Source organism: Gouania willdenowi, chromosome 14 (assembly GCF_900634775.1).
Source record: "Gouania willdenowi chromosome 14, fGouWil2.1, whole genome shotgun sequence".
NCBI lineage: Eukaryota > Metazoa > Chordata > Actinopteri > Blenniiformes > Gobiesocidae > Gouania > Gouania willdenowi.
Window position 1 is genome coordinate 5,221,935 of NC_041057.1, and position 21,420 is coordinate 5,243,354.

At 35.7% G+C, this 21,420-nt stretch overlaps 3 protein-coding genes across 10 annotated transcripts in view; 1 reads left to right on the forward strand and 2 right to left on the reverse strand.

The window, feature by feature from the left end:
• cfap54 (cilia and flagella associated 54) overlaps window positions 1–11,133 on the reverse strand; it is a 30,474-nt gene extending 19,341 nt beyond the window's left edge. For 5 of the 7 annotated variants that reach the window (XM_028466636.1, XM_028466637.1, XM_028466635.1 and 2 more), the window contains exons 1-19: window positions 10,830–11,133; window positions 9,715–9,820; window positions 8,749–8,898; window positions 7,720–7,885; window positions 6,919–6,977; window positions 6,177–6,320; window positions 5,910–6,023; window positions 4,807–4,899; window positions 4,539–4,731; window positions 4,382–4,477; window positions 3,744–3,856; window positions 3,541–3,646; window positions 2,665–2,738; window positions 2,233–2,340; window positions 1,753–1,894; window positions 1,615–1,652; window positions 552–683; window positions 221–446; window positions 10–143 (exon numbers count right to left, since the gene is read on the reverse strand). In XM_028466636.1, coding sequence (XP_028322437.1) covers window positions 10–143; window positions 221–446; window positions 552–683; window positions 1,615–1,652; window positions 1,753–1,894; window positions 2,233–2,340; window positions 2,665–2,738; window positions 3,541–3,646; window positions 3,744–3,856; window positions 4,382–4,477; window positions 4,539–4,731; window positions 4,807–4,899; window positions 5,910–6,023; window positions 6,177–6,320; window positions 6,919–6,977; window positions 7,720–7,885; window positions 8,749–8,898; window positions 9,715–9,820; window positions 10,830–10,966 — 2,331 coding nt within the window. In that variant the 5' untranslated portion in view covers window positions 10,967–11,133. Of the gene's footprint in view, window positions 1–9; window positions 144–220; window positions 447–551; window positions 684–1,614; window positions 1,653–1,752; window positions 1,895–2,232; window positions 2,341–2,664; window positions 2,739–3,540; window positions 3,647–3,743; window positions 3,857–4,381; window positions 4,478–4,538; window positions 4,732–4,806; window positions 4,900–5,909; window positions 6,024–6,176; window positions 6,321–6,918; window positions 6,978–7,719; window positions 7,886–8,748; window positions 8,899–9,714; window positions 9,821–10,829 lie in introns of those variants that run through there. The other 2 variants (XM_028466639.1, XM_028466640.1) reach the window with 2 other exon arrangements.
• Window positions 11,134–14,591: 3,458 nt separating this feature from the next.
• Window positions 14,592–18,614, forward strand: cryabb (crystallin, alpha B, b). Of its 2 annotated transcripts, XM_028466851.1 has the most exons (4): window positions 14,682–14,799; window positions 16,697–16,754; window positions 16,838–16,960; window positions 17,452–18,614. In XM_028466851.1, the coding sequence occupies exons 3-4, from the start codon at window positions 16,838–16,840 to the stop codon at window positions 17,641–17,643; spliced, it is 315 nt and encodes a 104-aa protein (XP_028322652.1). In that variant the 5' UTR covers window positions 14,682–14,799; window positions 16,697–16,754; the 3' UTR covers window positions 17,644–18,614. The 2 variants fall into 2 exon arrangements, with proteins under 2 accessions (XP_028322651.1, XP_028322652.1); XM_028466850.1 differs by lacking the exon at window positions 16,697–16,754 and having other exon boundaries at window positions 14,592–14,799.
• Window positions 18,615–18,823: 209 nt separating this feature from the next.
• Window positions 18,824–20,963, reverse strand: mia (MIA SH3 domain containing). Its single transcript, XM_028467332.1, has 4 exons — window positions 20,749–20,963; window positions 19,454–19,587; window positions 19,241–19,351; window positions 18,824–19,162 (listed from the first exon to the last, which is right to left on the reverse strand). Exons 1-4 carry the CDS (start codon window positions 20,864–20,866, stop codon window positions 19,139–19,141), a joined length of 387 nt encoding a protein of 128 aa, XP_028323133.1. The 5' UTR covers window positions 20,867–20,963; the 3' UTR covers window positions 18,824–19,138.
• Between the last annotated feature and the right edge of the window lie 457 nt (window positions 20,964–21,420).

Below are 21,420 nucleotides of genomic sequence, written 5' to 3' on the forward strand. Positions count from 1 at the left end.
TTTAAGGACCTGTAGCAGATTTGTGGTGATTTTGCTGTGGTCACTTTGCTGCTCTTCATACACGAGCAAAGCCTTCTGGACCAAGAACAGCGCTTTGGAAACCTTGTTCTTTTTGATCCGATCCAACAGCTGAAGCTCAGTGACTGCACACAGAGAACAGAAACATCCTGAGTGCAGCCGTACGTCACGTGAAAGCAGTCAATGTCTAACATGGTCTGACCTTTATTTAGCTGCAGTAGTTTGAGGGAAACCTTGTTGTAGATGATGTGCAGCTCAAAATGGAGGTTTTTGGCCATCAGAAACATGGTAGAGGACTCAGTGTATGTGTCGTCTTTATTTTCATAATTAACCATGGCTTCTGTTTCTTCATTACTACCCATAATCTCTTCTTCTTCTGTGTTTTCCTGCTTCGATGGTGTAGTTGATGAAGAAACGGCTCCAGATTTCTTTTTTTTAAAAGGGGAAAATTTGGTTTCCTTTGTCGTTTCATTTACTGTATATTCAAATTATCACACACCTTTAGTGTCTTGTTACATCAGGGTTCCACTTACCTGCATGAAGGCAGTGTCAGTAAGTGCTGAGAAATCTTGGGGCGGCGGCAGAGTAGCGACATGCTTTTCTAAAGCTGCAACACCTCTTTCTACCACCTCACGTATCATTAGAAGCAGAGCGAGATCAGACGTCTACAGTCCAACACATAATAGGCAGAGTAATGCAAGCTAGCGTTATGTGCATTTAGTTTTTTTCACCATGAACAATTCATAAAAGGTAACACATTTGATACAGTAGATGAAAGATGGGTAACGTTTTTATCATAGCTGGGACCACAGAAATGTGATTCTCTGATTGAAGGGCCACATTATTAAAAATCTAGTGTTTTGTTTTTTAACAACTCGTTTGTAAAGCATCTGAGATTTTTGAAAAGCGTTATATAAATCTGATTTATTATTATCATAATTATTCATGACAGCATTTAGAATATTGACCCATCTGAGCATTAACATTTGTTTTTGTTGTATTTTTTATGTTTTTGACTCTTTGTCATCGTTTTGTGTTCGTGCAGTCATCGTTATCGTTTTGAGTTTTTCAAGTCATTTTGTGAATTTTTAGTATTTGCCTATTTTCCTGTTATTGAGTGTATTATGTTGTTGTGTTTTTTGGTGACATCTTTGTCTTTCTGTTTTCTTGTGTGTCATTTCCTTTGTTGTGTTTATTTTTGCAGTCATTTTTGTGAAATTCTGCTGTTTGTGTATTTATGTTGTTTTTTTCATGTATTTTTCTGTCATTTTGTGTATTTTTGTGGTTGTTTAGCATTTTTTGGAATCATCTTTGTGTGTTTTTGTTGTTCTGTTGTGTTATTGTTTCCTTCATTTTGTTTGTTTTCTGAGTCATTTTTTGTGAATGTCTGCTTATGTTGTCCTTTTGTGTATTTTTCTGTAATTTTTTTGTGTTTTTTAAATCATTTTTGTTGTCTTTAATGTAATTTTCTATGTTTTCGGAGTCATTTTTGGGTATTTAACAAATTTAGACCGAGGGCCGCATGTGGCCCCCGGTCCACCAGGTGCCCATGTCTGCATTAGATAATAATTTTACTTATGCACCTTAAAGGTTTACCTTTTCACTTTTATGGTGATTTTCTGATGTTGCTTGACCTAGACATGAAAATAAAGTTATTATTTGCAATATTTAGGAAACGGTGACATATACAGAATAATCCTGTCCAATGTGTAATAAAAGGAAGCTGTCTTGTACCTTGTGGTTGATAAAAACATGAAGGTTCATTCTCAAGGAGGATTCTCAATGAGTAAATCATCTCAATCATTGTAACACAGTCAATCGTGACTGTATCACAAGCAAAAGCTGCATCGCACAGCAGTGACAGGCACCACACCAACTGTAAAAAAAAACAAACAAAAAGGAATATTAATGAAAATTACCCTAAAAAACATGCAAAAAAACACAGGACAACAAACTTACTTAAATTCGCTTTAGAAACACACAAGACTGTTACAAATATACACAGAAATAACTGAAAAATACACAAAACGGCAACAGAAAATTCACAAAATGACACCAAACTTATAGACATACTGTAGATGACTCCAGAAACACAAAATGACAACAAAAAAAACACAAAATGAGTCAGTTTGAACTGAAAAACTAAATTTTTGATGTAAAGTAAAATACATTTAATGTAGTACATTTCGCAGCACTGCTAAAATAAATATGTACCTTGTTGAGAATTGCTCCCTTCTGTTGATCTCTCAGGATAAGATTCTTCACTTTATACCACAGAAATAGCACAATATTGAAGACCAGGTCTTTATCTGGTTGTGCTTCCTAAACAGACACAAAATACACATGTTTTTACACTGTAGCCACAAAATAGCAACCAAACAAATGTTGTTATCCTTCTAAATCTGGGAATTCCACTTCCCAGTATGGCAATCGTTGAAAGCCGTACGCTAACCTAGGAAATACAAACACCCTACTGGAAAAAACACTTCACCAAATAAGAGTAAATATTAAGCGTTGAAATCCAATGGCATTCCAACTCATAATATCAAACTGTTAGTTTTTACAAAAAAGAAAAGAAAAAGATAAATTATTTAAATAAAAATTGATTCTCCATCTTTTAACACTTAAAATGACTCAAAAACGTACAGTAGGAGAGCCATAGACAGTTGTGTGCAGTGTGTCCACCAGAGCTGAGATGTCATCGCGTGATGACTTTTGACCTGCAAGAAGCACAAATTATATTATGGTACATTATATGAAGTGAATAGAAAAAGGTGGGACATGCTATGAAATTAGTAAATAAGTTCTCATCACTGGGTGGAGTTGTGACAGGTAACCTGAAGTTAAACAATATTAATAAAAGTACTTTTATTTGACTAAATAACTTGATTTAAATGACTGAACTAGGCTAAAACTACAGTAATAAGTGTAAAATATATTAATTTTTTTATAAAAAGACTTAATTTAGGACCAGGGTGGATAGTTCAGACGATGAGAACAGATAGGGAAGTCATTTAAACTAAAATAAACGTATCCACAGTAAGTCACATACTTATCCCATACCTAGGGGCTGGGCGATATGGACCAAAACTCATATCTCAATAGTTTTTCTCAAAATGGTGATATACAATATAAATTTTAATATTTTTAACTCAATAAAGTCTTGTCAGAAAGACAATTCTGGGTTAAATTTGCTGATGAAAAAAGCCACACATGCACATTTATTAACAAACAGTTGCACCGTATGTGCCACTTTTGGCTTTTCCTCCTGTAAGGGACAGCACGTGTGAGTGAGTTCTGTAATGTGGCATGTTTAGGGGTCGCACTCAGAAATCCATCAAACTGAGCTTTTCATGCTGTTCTGAGAAGTAGTGAAAGCAGCAACTCCTAAAACGAGTATTTTTATACAAAATAAACTATAAAATATAACAATATATAGGCCATATTGTAATTTTCTATACCACCAAGATAGAAAACTTGATATATCTTGAATCTCGATATATTGCCCAGGTCTACCATTACCTTGGTTTATGTTGTCCTCTGTGGAAAGGCTTTTCTGGGTGGATAGCATGAGGCTAAGTAAAGTTAGCTCCCGTTCTGCTTTTCTGAATGCATGACCTTCAATATCCTGTCACAGTAACAAAAGAGATACAAAAGCAGCATCATTATTGAATGACAGAGATAAAATGTGTTGTTTTTGTTCAGATCTGCATCTTTTTACTCACAGATAAAATCTGCTGCATTTCTCTGGTGAACTCAGTGAATGCCTCGAGCTGTTGATACTGAAACAACAGCTTGATGAACCTCACGGCAGACAGGATGGGTACCTTATCGTCTCCTAGGGATCCATCAAAACACATTTTAGTTCACTTTAGAGCAGTGGTTCTTATCTTTTTGTCCCGTGTACCCCCTTTGCATTTTTTGTCAAATTATGCAAACCCCATCTTCATATCATTAGTACCCTCTCCATAATTTCATATGCTTTTTCATTTGTGGAACAAGAGGCTCTCCAAAAACTCCTAACTGTGTCTCCAACATTGGTTCCCTAAGCAGGTCATTTGGTGCCCTATAGGAAAGAGTGGACTTCTACATAATTGTGAATGATATACATTAATTTATTTGTATAATAGGTTACATATTGCAGGCAACAGCCTAGCTAACATTAAAAATATATTTTAAATTATAAGTTATGGTTTCTAATGTAGAAAATGATTGACTCTTATTGTCAGAAGTCTGGAAAAAATGGCCTCTACAGCATAAAATAATCCTGTTTCAATGAATTACAAGAAAACGTAGTAGTTTATCAAGTTATAGTACATTACTGAACATTACGAAATATGTAAATAATCAAAAAGCAACAAACCTGTGATGGCTAAATCAAGGAGATCTGATGTTGGCGTGAGTGCGATGATTGAAAAGTGTGGAGCATCATTATTTTGATTACCACAGCCTGCAGCTCCTTAAAAATAAATAGAATAGGTTTATTTACTTGTTTGTTTGTTTGTTTGTGTTTGACCAACCTGATAATACACGGATGCCAGCTGACAGAAGTTCCAGGACCACCTCCTTCCGCTGAGGATTTACCGACATCCTCATCTGCAACGGATCTGCAGTGCTGTCCCGAAGCGCCTCCAAAATACCCCAAAAATGTCCAGGGTTGCAGTGAAACAGCTTCGTAAGCAGGCGCTCTGTTGGAGTACAAGGCCACTGGCCCTGAAAGTGAAAAAAGAAGCAAACAACATTAATCTAAAATCTATTCTTTCACTATTATGAAAGAAAGGCTCTCACTTTGGGGACGTCCTTTAGAGTTCTCCTGAGCATCGAGTTTGGTCTCCTCCTTCGGCTTTCAAACACTGCCCTCTTGAATATCATGGCACCCAACTATAATGTTGTTACATTTAAATAAAAAGAAGAAGAGAAATTCATAAAATAGTGGTTCCCAAGTTGTCGGGTTTTATTTATTTATTTATGGATCAGGCAAACGCTCTTGAAGATGGTGATGCTAACTCTAATTTATTAACTAAAACTTTTATGTAAAAGCCAAGAAGCAGTTCTTGAAGCAAAAAAAGATACAGAAGGAAAATAAAGAAAAACATTGAGCTTTGAAGAAGTCAGGTACCAAGTTGCTGCCACATGCCATCAATGCAAAATATTATTTATTTTTTTCTATTCTTTGCTCTTCTAACTACTGAAACTGGGTCTGCGACCCAATTGGAAGTGATTAAGGGTGTAAGACAAAATTGATTCGGCAATATATCGCGATATTTCTAACAAAAACCACATCAGAACTTGTTAAACTACCTCACTCTTCAATGCATTTTAACTTGGAAGTTGATTGCACTTTTTTTTTATAAAACATATGGGCACTTTAATACATGTGGTTACTTTTTTTTGAGAATTTAAGAACTTAACGGAATCAGAATCTGTTGTAGGAAAAGTTAAACTTTTGTAATTTGACAGTTTGATAAACATACCACTTGTTTTTTATATTGATGCTTGAATTACAGTTAGTTACCATTTACTGGTTTACAGAAGTTTAAAAAAATAAATAAATAAATTGGATTTCATACTATTTTTTACTTGTAAAGATGAAATTTATAATGACTGATGTGATATATTGCAATGTATAGTGTATTGTTTAACATTGGGATATATTGTATCATGAATCGTATGGTATTTTCAGATTCATGGCCATGTACACCCTTAGTAGTGATACTACTAGTTCAAAGCGTCCCCAATGATGACATATTGGATTTAATATCCAAAAGACAAAATGTTCAAAGAATCATTTTGAGGATGAACCACACAGCAAAAGATAAAAAATTTCACGAAAGAATTTCAGGCTTTTTTTCCTAACTTCCTAAATATTTCCATATTTGAAGTCCACTTGCTTTAACTGATGCTTCTTTAAAAACTCGTTGGATATCTTTAGTGGCTGGTTCCTTTTTCTGCTCTTCCCGTTTTGCAATCTCGTGGATTTTTCTGAGGGCTCTCCTGGCAAATTCCTAAATAGATGGAACAACACAAAAAATAGACACCAGAATTATCAGGGTAATTTGAACTCGTAAAAATGTCATGCAATATGTTTCTACGGCCATTTATTATTATTACATGGCTGTTTTTTTTTTTTTATTTTATTTTTTTTTAATGAATCTTACCTCTGCCTGTGGCCCACCGTGGTTGTCATAGTAACAATGGCAGACAGCGCAGTATAGCGTGACGCTCAGTGGCAGATACTTAGCACCTATCAGAGCTATAGAGCGCTCTAAGCTGATGCTTGCCCACAGCAGGTATTCCAGTGCCTGAAACAGTCATAAATAGTATTGGTCATGGTAAATTCTATTTCATCAGTTCAGGCTTTGCAGTATTTGACTAAAAAAAAGTTAAATTACTGTTGTAATGTGTTTTTCCGCAAAGGCTAAGAGGATTAAAAAAGCTTTGAAATGTGATTATACACTATAAAACCCCATTTGGTTTAATGCATATTTGCATTTTTATTCATTCTCCGACTAACACTTATCCAATAATATGCAAACAAAATCTGCATCAGGGTCATTATTTGTGTAATTCAATTGTTCATATTATTATAATTCAGTGTTTTTCATCTTTAGGGTTGTGACACCATGTGGGGTCACCTGGAATGTCTAAATTGATTATTTTAATACTGATTAAAAGTACATTTTTAAATTATTCTATTTTTTCTTCTTTTAAACACCACACACAATCTTAAACACCTGTATTGCATCTTTTTATTTTATTTTTTTATTTTGATCATGCAACTGTCAACTTAAAAACAGTTAAAAGTTTGTGATTTTAAAACGGGGTCATGAATCAAAAAAAGTTTGGGAACCACTATTGTAATTTATCCAGGAGTGTTCATTTCTATTTAGACAACAATACCTGTGCGCCGCACTTCATGGTCATTAGGTAGCGACAAATGTTGTAAATATGTGCTGAGCCTAAAGGAAAAAAAGATAGAATAAAAATTATCATGACAATAAAAATAAATGTAAAATAACAATAAATAGCTATAGTGCTTTTTTTCTTTGTATATCCTGTATATAATATACATACACGGGGGTGTGGTTGAAGGTGGGGGTCGGATGGGTGACAAAGTGGTCAAAATGATTTACTACATTATTCCCAAATTCATTCAAAAAATAAAGTTCTCAATATATTGTGCATTAACAAATATTTAAACTGCCGTTATGTTCTACGTCACATGTGGCGTATAAGTTTTCAGGGAAATGGTCGCAAATTTTTGAGACTTTAGGTTGGTTCTTCTTCTGTTGCACAATTCTTCTTCACAATGTAAATGGTGAAGTGACACTGCACCCTGCAGTTCATGTATGGTACTGCAGAAAAAAGTAAGCAGCCGCCGGCTTGATTTTATCATGAATTTACAACATTAAACGCTGCGTCATGCGCACATTTTTGTAGTCCACATTATCATTTATGTTACTAATCATTTTTGCATTATTGTATATGTTACACACATTGTGGTTGGCGTGAATCTCGAGACTTCTATATATTTAATCATTTTTTTCTTTTGCCCTACCTGGCAAGAATCTCAAACGCCACCTATGATAATATATAATAAAACTGAAAAGCATTCACACATTATTGTGCATTGAAATATTAGATATTAGTTGGCTTAGGAGTCTTGACTATTTGTTGTGTATATGATCAGAACTTGGTTACCGTCATAAATGTAATTGTAGAGGTCTTTATGTTTCTGAAATGCCTGCATCATGATCCTGATGAAGTTCAGCACGAGAAGAAGTTTATTGAGTCCTCTCTGGCTCAGGGTGTGGAGCTTCTTCTCCTCCTCAAAGATACATAGAGCACAGCCCTGCATTGAGCGGATCTAACACACACACACACACAGAGAGGTGATAGTTTGGTAGGTAGGTATGGGTTGAGGGTGTGGTCAGCAACTGATAACCAATCATGATTCCCATCAAATTTACAATGCCAGCGTTGCCATGGAGGATAACAAATAAAAAAATACAATCTTTTGTAGAGTTGTCAGAATACACTCAACCAACGATTCAATTCAAATCCCGATATTGGGTCGACAATTCGATTAAAATCCCAATTTAAAAAAAATAAATAAAATGTAATGATGCACTTAAAGCTGCAGTATGTAGAATCCTCTCTCCGCTGTGTTCCAAAATCATACTTGTATCTTTTGTTAATGCTCTTAGCGACTTTGTTCTCAATAGAGACGAGTTACAAATGTAGGGACTTTATCTTGTGTTATTGGAGAGTTTTCTGATATTTTAGAGAATCTGACAAGAATGCACGTATTACTCTGTAGTTACTGTCCTTTGCCAGAGAGATCACACAGGCGGCTGTGATCTCAGTTGCTGCTCAGGGCAGATTGACAACCATCACTTCGCATCCAGACTGCAAAATAAATTCACCTCGAATAAGCTTCTCTTAGGTTTACACACGATGTATCCCGTCTGTTCTCGCTCTCCCTCTGACACCAGTGTGTGTGGCGGACCCTGCACAGTCGCAGGGATCTACGAGTATGTTTGAGCCTTTAAACTGTTGCTTCTCCACCTTTGTCTGTCTTTTTCCGCTTACTTTACCGTTACACACACACACACACACACACACACACACACACACACACACACATTGCCAATGATTCTTTTTTTTTGTAATAAAGGTATCATAACGAAAGTCTGTGTCGAGTTAAAGTAAAAATAGAAAAAAGAACACCTTCAGGTTCATGGTAGCTTGGTCGTCATTGAATCCTCCAGGAAAGAAAGAAGCCATGAAGTGGCTGATATCTGTGATGTCAGTGATCATAACAGTAGAGAACTGTAGCAGATGATGACCATAGCCCTGCCAGAGAGCCAGTTGGTACAACTGATACAAAAAGCACAGAAGAAATTTGTTAAATATACAACAGCGCATTTAAAAAAAAGAACATCATAACTCTATAATGTAGTCTATTGACTAGGGCAGGGGTTCTCAACCTTAGGGTCACAACTCAGGAGACCCTTGTAGGAGGGTCCCAAGGTGCCTTTAAGAAACACCAAACATGCCATATTTTTGCTCCTTTTAATGCATTTTTTGTTACATTACTCCCATTTCTGCCACTTCACCATCAAATTTCAAATTTCTGCACATTTTCTACCACTTTTCCCATCTATGTCTCATATGTTGTCCCCTCTTTTCACCATATTTCATACTTATTTTTTTTTTTTGCCAATTTAACCACATTCACAATTTCTCAGGCCCATTATTTGCCAGTTTAAATTAATTGTTCCTACTTTTTTTTCTAGCCACTTTTAAGACAATATTGACACTTTGAACACTTTTTCTGTCTATTTTTGGCCACTCTATTTTCCAAATGTCTATGGTCCTAAAAAACCCATTTTGCCATCTTTTCCACTATTTTTGGTCACTTTCAACCCATTTAATATCTGATTAAAACAAGGATTTACAGCTTTAAAATGACTATATACTATGGAGCAAATAATAATAAATGTCCTGGATAACAGTGGGTATTATTCAGATCAATAAATAAATGTGGTTATCACAAACTTATAGATCAATGGACTGAACATATGTGATGTTACTGATAAAATCCTGTTATAACATTTTGGTCTGATTTGATGACATGGATGATCTTATAGAGAGGATAGTCAGAGGCCCACTAATCACAGTACTGTCCTTTACCTTCAATCCGAAGAGAAAATCTGCAACCTGCAACATGTGTTCCCAGTAAAAACTAGATGGCAAGCGGTGGTTGTACTTTCTCCATATCTCCATCAACATTTGAATCCTTAATAATACATGATTTCATATTAGAAATGAGCACAATGAACGCTAAAGGCAAGAAAAATGTATATGTGTAGCGCATTTCATACACAAGGCAATTCAATGTGTTTTACATGATTAGAAAAAGTGCAACAGAAAACATTAAACAGATTAAAAATCAATATATAGGCTACACATGAATAAATAAATGCATATAAAGTCAACATAGAATGGTCCTGCGTCTATTCAAGGAATTTAATACACACTGCTTGCTATGAGGCCAAATTACTAACTGATTGAACAGACTTTAAAATTTTAAAATATAAAGATTTTTAGATTATTTATTTATTTATTTATTTATTTATTTATATTTTTTAATTTTAAACAGTTTAATATTTTGGGTTGTTGGCAGTCTGGTAAAAAAACAAATTAAATTTAAATTTTGAAATGTAAATATTTTTACATTATTTATTTATTTATTTATTTATTTATTTTAAACACAGTTTAATATGTTTGGGTTGTTGACAGTCTGGTAAAAAAATGATATTATTATTATTATTATTATTATTATTATTATTATTAACAACTACATTTTCATTTGACAAAGGGAAAGTACATATTACAGTTGTTTAAGATTGTATGTTGTTTTAATTTGGAAAAAGTTCATGATATATTGAAAAAATTGATTTCTAATCAGTAGTTTTTATTTATTTTTTTTAATTTTTTTTTTTTTTTATCAATGACCCTAAGGTTGAAAAACACTGCATTAAAACAAGTGGGACCACCCAAAGATCATGGAAATATAAACAATTTGAATACTGTATTAATATTCTCATAAATAATAAATAATATAGCCTAACAAGTTGTAATGGAAGAGAGGTTTTAGTGGGTATATCCATTATGTTTTCATTTGGTGCACACGTATACAGTTATGACACACCTGTAAGGTTTTGTCATAATTGTTAAATGTTTATTATATATGTGTAACAGGTAATTAATTAGTCACATCATACATAAAAATGCAATAGTCTCACCCTTTCGCATAGGAAGTGTTGTCCTGGCTGCTCGACTGTTTCATAAACGCTGTGAACGAGCGGATATCTCGTTTAAAACAAACAATAACCGGGTTTTTTTGGTCAAGTTCTCCGTAATACGAAGCAGGTAAATCCATCGTTTAGTTCATTCAACGGCATCTCAAACGATTTAAGTCATTTCTAAAAACCTAACTTCACAAGGGGCGAGCAGCGTCTCCATGGCAACGACACCGAACACACCGGAAGCAGCGGGTGTGAAGATAATTTCGACACAAAAACGGTATAACTGCACAACAGAGATACTATAAATGTATGCCTGAAGCGACAGTCTTTATATTAAGACCCCGACTGAACAAATATTAAGGGATACGTCGAAATAAAAACAAAATACAAAAAAACAAACCCTGCTGTCGTCTCATTGGTTATTTTTTTGATTGACAGCAGCCTAAACAAATAGTTGTACGTGCTTGTGCTCGCTTAGGACAAAAAGATTTGTGTCTTTATTATTCAATAAATAAAAACTGAACTTGTCAATCAAAATAAAAATCACTTCAATTAAAAAAAATAAATAAATAAATCACAAAATATTTTTTTATTTGATTGAAATGTTTTATTTTATTTTATTTTATTCAATAAAAATACACAAATGTACTACCCATAATATAGCCCAAATACAAAAAATAAAAAATAAATAAAAACTTTTTAATTTAAAGAAAACAAAAACATTTTCAATCAAATAATTAATCTGAACTGCTTGTTTATCACAATAAAATAAAAAAATAAAAACTCTTCAGATGACAGCTGTGCATTCATTATTAGTTTTTATACCAACAAAACTCAGCGATAGCATCAAAGCTGCAGATTCCATTTTCTCGCCCCTCCCATCTTTTACAGGTGAAGCTCATTCTCTTAATTAAATATATTTAAGGTGTGGCTGCTTACTCCGACACATTGAGCTCCAGCGTTGTTTGTCTCATCTCATCCAATCAGTAGGTTTATCTTTATTATTTTAGTTAAGCTTGGGATGTTAATCTAATTTCATTTCAGGGACCACAGACTAGCAAAATCCTGACTCATTTTTTTGATTAGAATCAGTTTTAACAATATCATTACATTTAGATGTAAGAAAAATGGTTATAATCACCTTGAATATCTAGTTTCATATATTAGTAAAGGACCATCTTTACTCTAAATTTTCAAGCAATTTTCCACAACAACAAATAAACACAATTTTTCAAAAAAACTCCTAATTGTTAAGCAATTTGTGAAAATTCCTTGACTTTGCAACGCATTTTCTTGAAATTTGCAATGTAAGTTGCCAAAATTCTGTGAGATAATTTGCAAGAAATAATATTTATTTAATATTACAATAATTAATGGAGCACTGCAATCCCCATATCCTTTTATTTAAAACTTATGACAATTTTCAAAAAGTCCTGTTTTTCCTTTAATTTAGACTTTAAGCAAAATCTTCCTGCGAGCCGGACTTGATGCTCTGGCTGGCCGAACTTGGCCCACGGGCCTTGAGTTTGACGTATGACGTATTACAGAAAAAAAAAAACAACCTCCAACAATTTAATTAAATATTCGTGCAATCATGTAATGAACAAAGAAAAACCGCAAGCTTCTGCAAATATTGTGGAGTTAAATTGATTTTCTTGAGTTTGACTTGTCTGGTTTCGATGTTGCACACTGCCACTACATTTTACAAAAACTTTAGTTTTTGGTTTAAAACCACATCTGACACAAGTATTGTTGTTTATTCATGCTTAGGTTTTGTTGCTGACTCTTGGTGTTAACACTAATGTCTACTTTAGTGCCTTTGCTGAATCATGGTTTGACTGTCATAGTTTGGCCAAATATTGGCCTTGCGATGTGTATGAACGCGACCATATTAATTGCTAAGTCATGGTTTCACGCCCGCATAAGTTCTCAGATTTGTGGCAGAGTCAGGCTTTGTTTCAACTATGACATGGCGAAATAACTCAATCATAGTTGCTGCTGTCACTGTTTATCTCCTGTATTTACGCTATGTCATGGTTTATCACATGCTTTTATGCTATGCTGTGGTTTATACCATGCATTAACGCTATTGTGTCGTAATTTTGGTTTATTGCATGTATTTACGCCATGTCATGGTTTATTACCTGAATTTACACTATGTCATGATTTAGGTTTATTGCGTGTATTTGCACTGTCGTGATTTATCACCTGTATTTATGTTATGTCATGGTTTATTGGATGTATTTTTGCTGTTTCATGGTTTATCACCCTATTTTTGTTCTACCGACTCTGCAAAGTGTTGCTAGTAAGTTGAAATGAATGAATTGCAAATGAAGCTATTATGAGTATTGAGTAGGTAGTTGGCCTAGTATAGATTGTTCTTCTGAGATTTTATGGTATAGACTATGGCTGTGTCCAAAATCGCATACTAACTGATGTCAAAATTACTATGTAGTGCGTTCACATTATTGAAAAGATTATGTATGCAAGTAATATCAGGATGTATATTATACTGGGACATCTTTTAAGTGTGCACGGTGGGCAGACTAGTCATACTCAACCATCCCATGATGCATTGTGAGCAGAATGTAAAATTGTACTGGGACCAGCTTCAAGCTAAAAGTCAAACATTCCCTTTTCAAAACAAAAGCATCTCTTCACATCTATTATTGTTATTGTTTTCTTTTTACATTGTTGTAAATATAACTCTTATTTTGAAAATTAACCGTAAGTTTTGTCAGTAGCTCAATGGCGGGTGTCTGAAAATCTCCAAAAGGTCGGCATGAAATAGGTTCTTGTGAGTTTTATGGATCAAATGATCACATGTAGATATTCTACTTGGTCAAAGGTGGAGAATTAACAGAGATATTTAGTCTCAGTGTGCTTCAGGTGTGTGTTGTTCGAGATTCAAAATGTATCTTGGGAAACTTGGAAGTATACTTCCATGGGAATCTAATCATACTTTTATCATACAGTAGACAGTATATACTCATTGAGTTTGTAGTGTGCCATTTTGAACACAGCCTGTGTCTTAACTGTTCCATGAAGCCCCGCCCATAATCAAGGCAATTCTTTACATTTCCAGCCTAGACGCACATCAGCCAAAACCTCAGGGTTCAGTTACTCTTTAAATTCTCTAACGGCTATTGTACTGGATGTAGATCTACGTGAAAATTTGATCGAAGACAATGGGATATTAAGAGATTGATACTAGTTAATTCTCTTCATATTTCCTTTCTTAGCTCATTGCTAAATGTTAATGTCCCCAAATTCTGTTCCACACAGTCATCAATTCTCATTGAACTCTACTTCATCCAGTCCACACACAAACCTAAAGCTTCTGGCACTCGGAGCCTAGCAGGCTTACATCATATAAACACTCACTAAAGCACAGGCGCACACACCCAACGGTGGCATTTTTCAGGGATCGAGCTTAGAGGCATCAGCTGTATTCATGGCCAGTGTCAACTCATGACCAGGAGGGTGGTGAGAGAGACACAACACAGATTTACGAAGGGGAGAGTGAGGGAGCGAGAGACAGCCAGTCACATTGTCAAACACATGAAACAAAGAGGGCAATAGAGGGAAAAACAGTTGACATCACAGTTCCAGAAAGATCGGCCTTTTGGCAAAGATCCGATGTGAGTTTGCATGGGTGCATAGGGAGGGGAGATGGGTGCTGAGAGCTTGGATGGGCTGGGAGGGCAAGGGTCTATAAATACAAGGGGAAAACACAGAAGCACCCACTTCACACTTCAAACCAACTGACTTAGTTTTCATTGTTTATCGTATCATGGATATCCCCATCCAGCATCCATGGTACCACCGGGGGTTGCCACGTCGACTCTCAGACTCTTCCTTGATTGAGCCTGATTGGCACCTGATGTGGCCGTTCCCTTGGTCTTTTCCTTGGATGCGTCCTTTGTTCACGCGTTGGTTCAACTGGCCCGACAATGGACAGAGTGAGGTGAAGTATGATTCACTTTCTTTTGACCAAAATCCTTGAACATATGGATGAAAACACAACAAGTCACGTTAAGGTTTTTTTTATTCAACAAGGTATTTCAGGAAATTTTTATCACCTGACATGTTTCTACTGTCAGCTGCCAGTCTTCTTCAGAGGAGTTCTGCTGATCGTCTTTGATGGTTCCTTTGAAGTTTCTTTTGAACTTGATTTTCATGTAATAGTTCCAGCAAGATTAACTTTGTCTCCTTTATGATTAGTATGCTACGTTAAGGTTTTTCAAGAAATGTGTATCGCCAGACATGTTTTGACTGTCCACGGCCAGCCTTCTTCACAGGTGTTTTGCTTGTCTGAATTGAAAAAAAAAAACCTTCACTTAACATATGATTCAAGAAGAAGACAAAATGAATCTTGCTCGAAGTACAACTAGTCACATTATTGATGTGTGCGTTTTCTACCCCTAATGCCAGTTCATTGGAAGAATTGGGGGCCGTTCTGATGGTCAACAAACATCTACCAAAATGCATTCAAAGCTTTTTGTCCAAATTCCAATGATGTGATGCAGATTATGCCAAAAAGTTGTTTTTTAAAAATGCAAATGTTGTACCACATTCCAAACATGCTCTATTGTTTTTTTTCCATGTTAAAGAAACCATTTAGAAATGAATAGAGCTTTATGGTTACTATCTATCTACGCTGAATTGCAGTGCCTGCTTTTGTAGTGTAATTAACATACAAAATTCTTCTGCAGACTTATTCATGTTGGCCCGCTGGCAAATGCAGACATAAGACGAAGCTAAAAATCATGTAACATAACTTTTTATGCATGTAAAGCACATTTATTTGCCTTGTTTGAATTGCGCTATACAAATAATTTTCCTTTGCCTATCAGTAATTGTTTGCAAAATAAGAAAAATACTTAAACACGTTCTGTAAAACATGTTATATTTATTCACAAGTTGTTGTTGAACAAAATGATAAACTTGAAACTACTTTAAATAGTTGCTATCTACTTAATTTTTGTTCTTTAGCGATAAAAACTGAGATTTTACAAGATCCATGCATTCTGTCATAACTATATATGACGAAAACAAATCAAACTGTTTGTAAATTGGTAAATTCAGTCAATAATTCTTACCTTCGTTGACTTTTACGAGCTGCAGTCTGCTTTATGCACACAAGATGGCGTAGCTTAGTCATGCCTCGCCACAGGAGAGGAGTCTTCAAAGTGTTTATTGTCATGTGCACAGTAAGGTAACATGTTTTCTTACTTTGCTGTCCACACTGGATGCCACAAAGAAAATTAAAGTTTAATAATTATAACAATTTAAAAAGTTATATAGATATACATGTATATGATAGAAAAGATCGAAAAATCAATTACAAAGTGTATTGTGCAGTGGGAGAATGAATGGAGCTGAAGGTGAAGCAAGTTCAGTTCTATCAGCAGTTGAGGAGTCTGAGTTGATCAAGGAAGCTAATTCAGAGTTTATCTGTTACGTATCTGCTGAAAAGGCCAATTTTGATACCCAACGTCAAAGCTCATATTGGCCGATGATAGACCAATAATATCGTGCATTACTAATTTAAATTGTGACATGTCATTTGAATTGTTTAAAATGGACAGTGTCCCCAAGCTTAAAACCAAACCATCCATCAACATGTTTGCTGGATGTTGGCAAGCACAGGCTCCACCCACACACAGACAGTAACAGGGCAATCCTTCAAATAGCAGGTACACACTCACACATTCACTCAAGCTAGCATGCAGTATCTGTCGTGCACTAACACATGCCTGAGAACAAACTGCTGATCTTGTGACACAACCACACCACCAGTGTTGACTGTTATTACAGCCAGGATCCATCAAAGCTTTGTTGTTTACACCAAAATCTGTCAGGATCTCCATTCAGAGAACTGTTGTGACATAAAACAACAAAGAAATACCAAAACATCAGGTACTTATGACTATGTCATACTTAAAGAAGATTTTGTTCTTATGTTTACATGGCTCTCTCTAGTATCTGTGCTGTCTATACAGATGCGGTTGGAAAAGGATCGATATGTCATTTATCTGGATGTGAAGCATTTCTCCCCCGAGGAACTGTCTGTCAGTGTCGGCGACGGATTCATCACAATTCACGCCAAACATGTGGACAGACGGGTAAACGCAATGGCACTAATCTGAAGAAATGCTATAAATTCTAATAGCTTTGATAAAGTTTCTGTCTTAATATGTATATATGTAATATTTAATTTATTTATTCAGACAACTGTTCCTCAGGAAATTCCCTTTCATCTCCTGACATGTTTCGGCTGCCGGTCTTCGTCAGAGGCGTCTGTTCATCGCTTTGATGTTTCCTTGACTTCCGCGTAATAATTCCTGCAAAAAAATGTTGGTCTTCTTTTTGAATAATATGTTAAGGAGAAAAGAAAACAAAAAGGATCTTGCTGGAATTATTACGCGGAAACTTCAAAGCAAACTTCAAAGTTATCAGCAGACGCCTCTGACGAAGATTGGCAGTTGTCAGTCGTAACTTTTCTGGAGATTAGTCGATTTTCCAAGGAACGGTTGGTTGAATAAATGAAACCATAACAAATTATTCAAAAATAATCTTGCTGGAATTCTAAGTTTCTTGACGCATTTCCCTTCAGGACGATCACGGCTTTGTATCCAGAGAGTTTCTACGGAAGTACAGCCTTCCTTCTGGTGTGTTGGGTTCTGAAGTCACCTCCACTCTATCCTCTGATGGCATGTTGACAGTTACAGCACCATGGGCCAATCCTGGCCCCGAGCGCAGTATTCCCGTAACCTGCAATGATGGAACACCAAAAAAGAAAACCTAAAGCAGAGTCTAATCACCCTCCAGGAACTCTCGGACTAACATCTGCTATTTATTTATTTTAACTGGTCCTGTTGGATTCCTGACTTTTAATATTAACTGATGTCCTCATTTTAGCAAAAATAACACACAATGACATACAATCTTACATAAAGCAAAAATACTAGTGCTTTAAATTCTGATGTTGTGCTATATAGTAATAAGCTTCAGGAACTGGACCATAATAGTCAAATTTATAATATAATTGCATTTCTGACATGTGAAATGTAATCAAAGCTATCATCGTGCCTATAAAATATGGCCAAGTCTCTCATTGAGCATTTGAATATCAAGTTTGAAACACTCACTCTGCAAATGACAATGTAAAACATGATTTAAAGCACATAGTGTTTGGGTAAAGTTACTTGGTGTGTTTGGGTTTTTTAAACAGGAAGTGCTTTGTGTCATTGTTGGTTTGATAGCTAATAAAACTGTCATCGCTAAGAGAGCTTTTACCAGCTTTGTCAGTTGGTTGGAAAAATATTAAAGGATTTTCCTCTGAAAGGTACATTGATCATTGGAAAAAGTTGATACTGCTGTATTGTATAAAAGAGTGGATTTGTATTTATGAACAGGGTTAGTTGCCCTCAGCATCAAGAATAAATCAAATATTTACAACTGAAAAGACTTGTTTGTATGGCTGCCTGTCCTGTTAAAGGTTGCATGGCACTCCAGCCTCTGTTTACACTTGCAGGGTAGAGGGTACATCCTAGACCCCAAATTAAATGAACAAAGTAACTCCAAAAATAAAATAAAAAATACAAGAAAATTTGACAATCATCCAAAATGAAAGCAAAAATTACAAAATGGCACACAAAAATGACTGCAAAGACAAAAAGTGACGAATATACAAAATAACACAGAAAACCAAGCTACATGACAACAAACTATAGAAACATGCAACATTAAAACATTAGAAAAAGAAACACATACACAATGGATGGGGGCTAGACTTGCCTTGGTGAACCTTGCGCATAAAAAAATGTTTCTTTGCACTTTATTAATATAAATATTTATTACTGTTCTGAAATATTTGACTGCAAATGTTATTTTTATGAGCTATTTTTAAAAAAGATCACTTTTTTTTTTTCTTTTTTTGAAAATTGTTGTGATGGGACAGAGGTCCTCCATTTTTCAGAAGGGGGGTGCAACAGAAAAAAAGTTTACGTTTTTTTTTTTATTTACGTATTTTAAATTACCCATACAACATATTAAAATCATTTTTAAAAAAAGAGAAAAAGGCTGATTATTTTACACATTGACAGCCAAAGACACAATGTGAATGATCTTTGATAAGTACCAATATATGTATTGCCTAAATGTATTTACCACTAAGAAAAATAAAACAAGTAACACAATTCTTAGATTGCTGAACGGTCAAGGATCCCAAACTTGTGTATATATACTGTAGCTATTGCATCATATTAATATTGAGCAAAGCGACTTTTTCAAGGGAAGCATCAGTAACAGTAGAAGTCCCATTTCTGAAAAAGAAAAAAGACATGATCTGTTATGAAGGACATTACATTAGCTATTAATACTGTGTGTGTGTGTTCACCTACTGTGGTTTTAACTTCTATGCTGGCAGGTGCGAGAGGATGCGTCTCCTCCACCACGCTGCTGGGGAAGTGTCCGATACGAGCTTCCTGTTGTCCGTAGTAGGAGTCTTGGACCTGCAAACAGAGATCAGAGTAATGACTTAAATTTAAGATAATAATCTTCCCCACTCAGCACCATTAAGGATGTACATTATCTCATCGTTATATATTACTTACACTGCCAGCCCAGAAGAGATTCCCTCTGTCTTTGAGCAGTGCATACACATAGACCAGTTGTCCTTGTCTAATGGGGATGAACCTGCAGTCTCCTGGGTAATAGTCCTGAAGTGCACGGGCTATCAAGATGGGGTCTATGGAAAGAAGTTTGAGCATTAATTTGATATCAGTGATGTCAAACATAGTCGAGCCACGTTAGTAGTACAGTACTCATATTTGGAGTACATGTCATGTACAAAACTTTGTTTTACTGGTAAAGGTTTCTGGCACACTAGTGTGCGAGTAGTCCTTACTAGAGCTTGATATATTTGCCGGAACCCGACCCGGTCATTATACCACAGGCTTGGGCTGGGTTTGGACGGTTAGGTGATGTCTTTGGATTAGTGCGAGAAAGGCGCACACGTGGATGCTGACTCATTGTGGAGCTGTGTGCTATCACATAAAGAGCAGTTCTCTGAGTTGTATGTGTTACTGCAGTGTTACCACATGCTTTACAGCAGAAGAAAACCGCTACGTAGCGTGTGGCGGCGCGGTTTTATGAAACAGGTAACGAGTTAATAAAGCTGAGTTCGTAAAGAAACTCGACTCAGTTAATTCTGTGTGCGCGCACGGATAACAATGGTGTCGGGCTGAAACGGGTTCGGGCCGTGTTCTGTCGGCTGGAGTCAGATCTTCTTTTTTTGGCCCAATCCTTAGTGGCGCAAAATCATTTACTAGTTGATAATTTTGTTACTACTAAAATATGTTACTAGTGAAAACTTGAAGCTTTTCTAATACTACTAGTAACACCAAATTGTCTCCTAGTAGACCTAATTGAAATGAGGTAGGGGGAACTCTAACCACATCCAGCTCCCTGATTGGTTGCATTTTTAAAGCCTATGTGGGCGGGAATTTGCTTTTCCCCAACTCCTTATATTAGCATATAATGCTTACTTTTAGCATATAATGCTAACTTTTGCTTCACTAGTAAAGTGTACTTGTACTTGCGCACTAGTAAATCAAAATTCAGTGCATGTACTCCAAATGTGAGAACTAGAGCTATGTCCAGCTACTGCTACTACACATTGGCCCTCGGGGGGGAAAAATAAAGGTTTTGAATCTTATCTTAATGTTGATCAAATTTATGCTCAAATGGCTTGGGATAAAAAGCAGATATAAATAAACATAAGTAACGTGACAAGAGGAAAATACTGCATCTACAGGATTAAAACTAGTGTGTTCTTCTGTTAGTATAAGAGAGAGTTTGCATTACAGAGCCCCCCCCCTTTATAAACTGTTTTTCTGTTTTTACTTACGACTGCAGTCAGAGTCGGCACAGAGTTTCTTGTCGGCTAGTTTGGGCATCTGCCTCCCAGCATCAGAGCTCACCATCAGTAGCCACATAGAGAGAACAAACAGGAGATTGGAAGCCATGGCTTTCTTCAAGCTAACGCACAGTACAGATATGTTTCTTTGTCTACGCTTTTCTTAACTCTCTTAACATCAACGTTAAAGAACTCTGCCCCAGTTATTCTCCACCCCCCCAATGAATGAACACAGAGAAGCTCTTTGAAACAGGTAAACAGGATGGGGAGGGGTGAGTAGGAGGGTCAAAAGGCACAAACCCCTGTTTGTATCCCAATCTTCCAATCTCTCCCACTGAGTAAGCCAGGGAAATGAGTCATTTCAACATTATTGTGCCCTAATTTGCACTTCTACGCATACATAAAATACAAAATATGTAATAAACCTACAATATTCTAGCAAGAAGTGACATATATCAGTCCCAACAGGATCTCCACTTTAAATGTTCTAGATTTTGTGACCAATTTCTATTTATTAAAGGAAATTATGTAATAATTTGAGCAAAATGTAAGGATTTTGAAAGAATTTTCAGTTTTTTCAACAGTTTAACACTAAAAATGACTGCAATCATTTTGGGAAGTGGTGGCCTAGTGGTTAAGGTTGGTCAGGCTTGTAATCAGAGG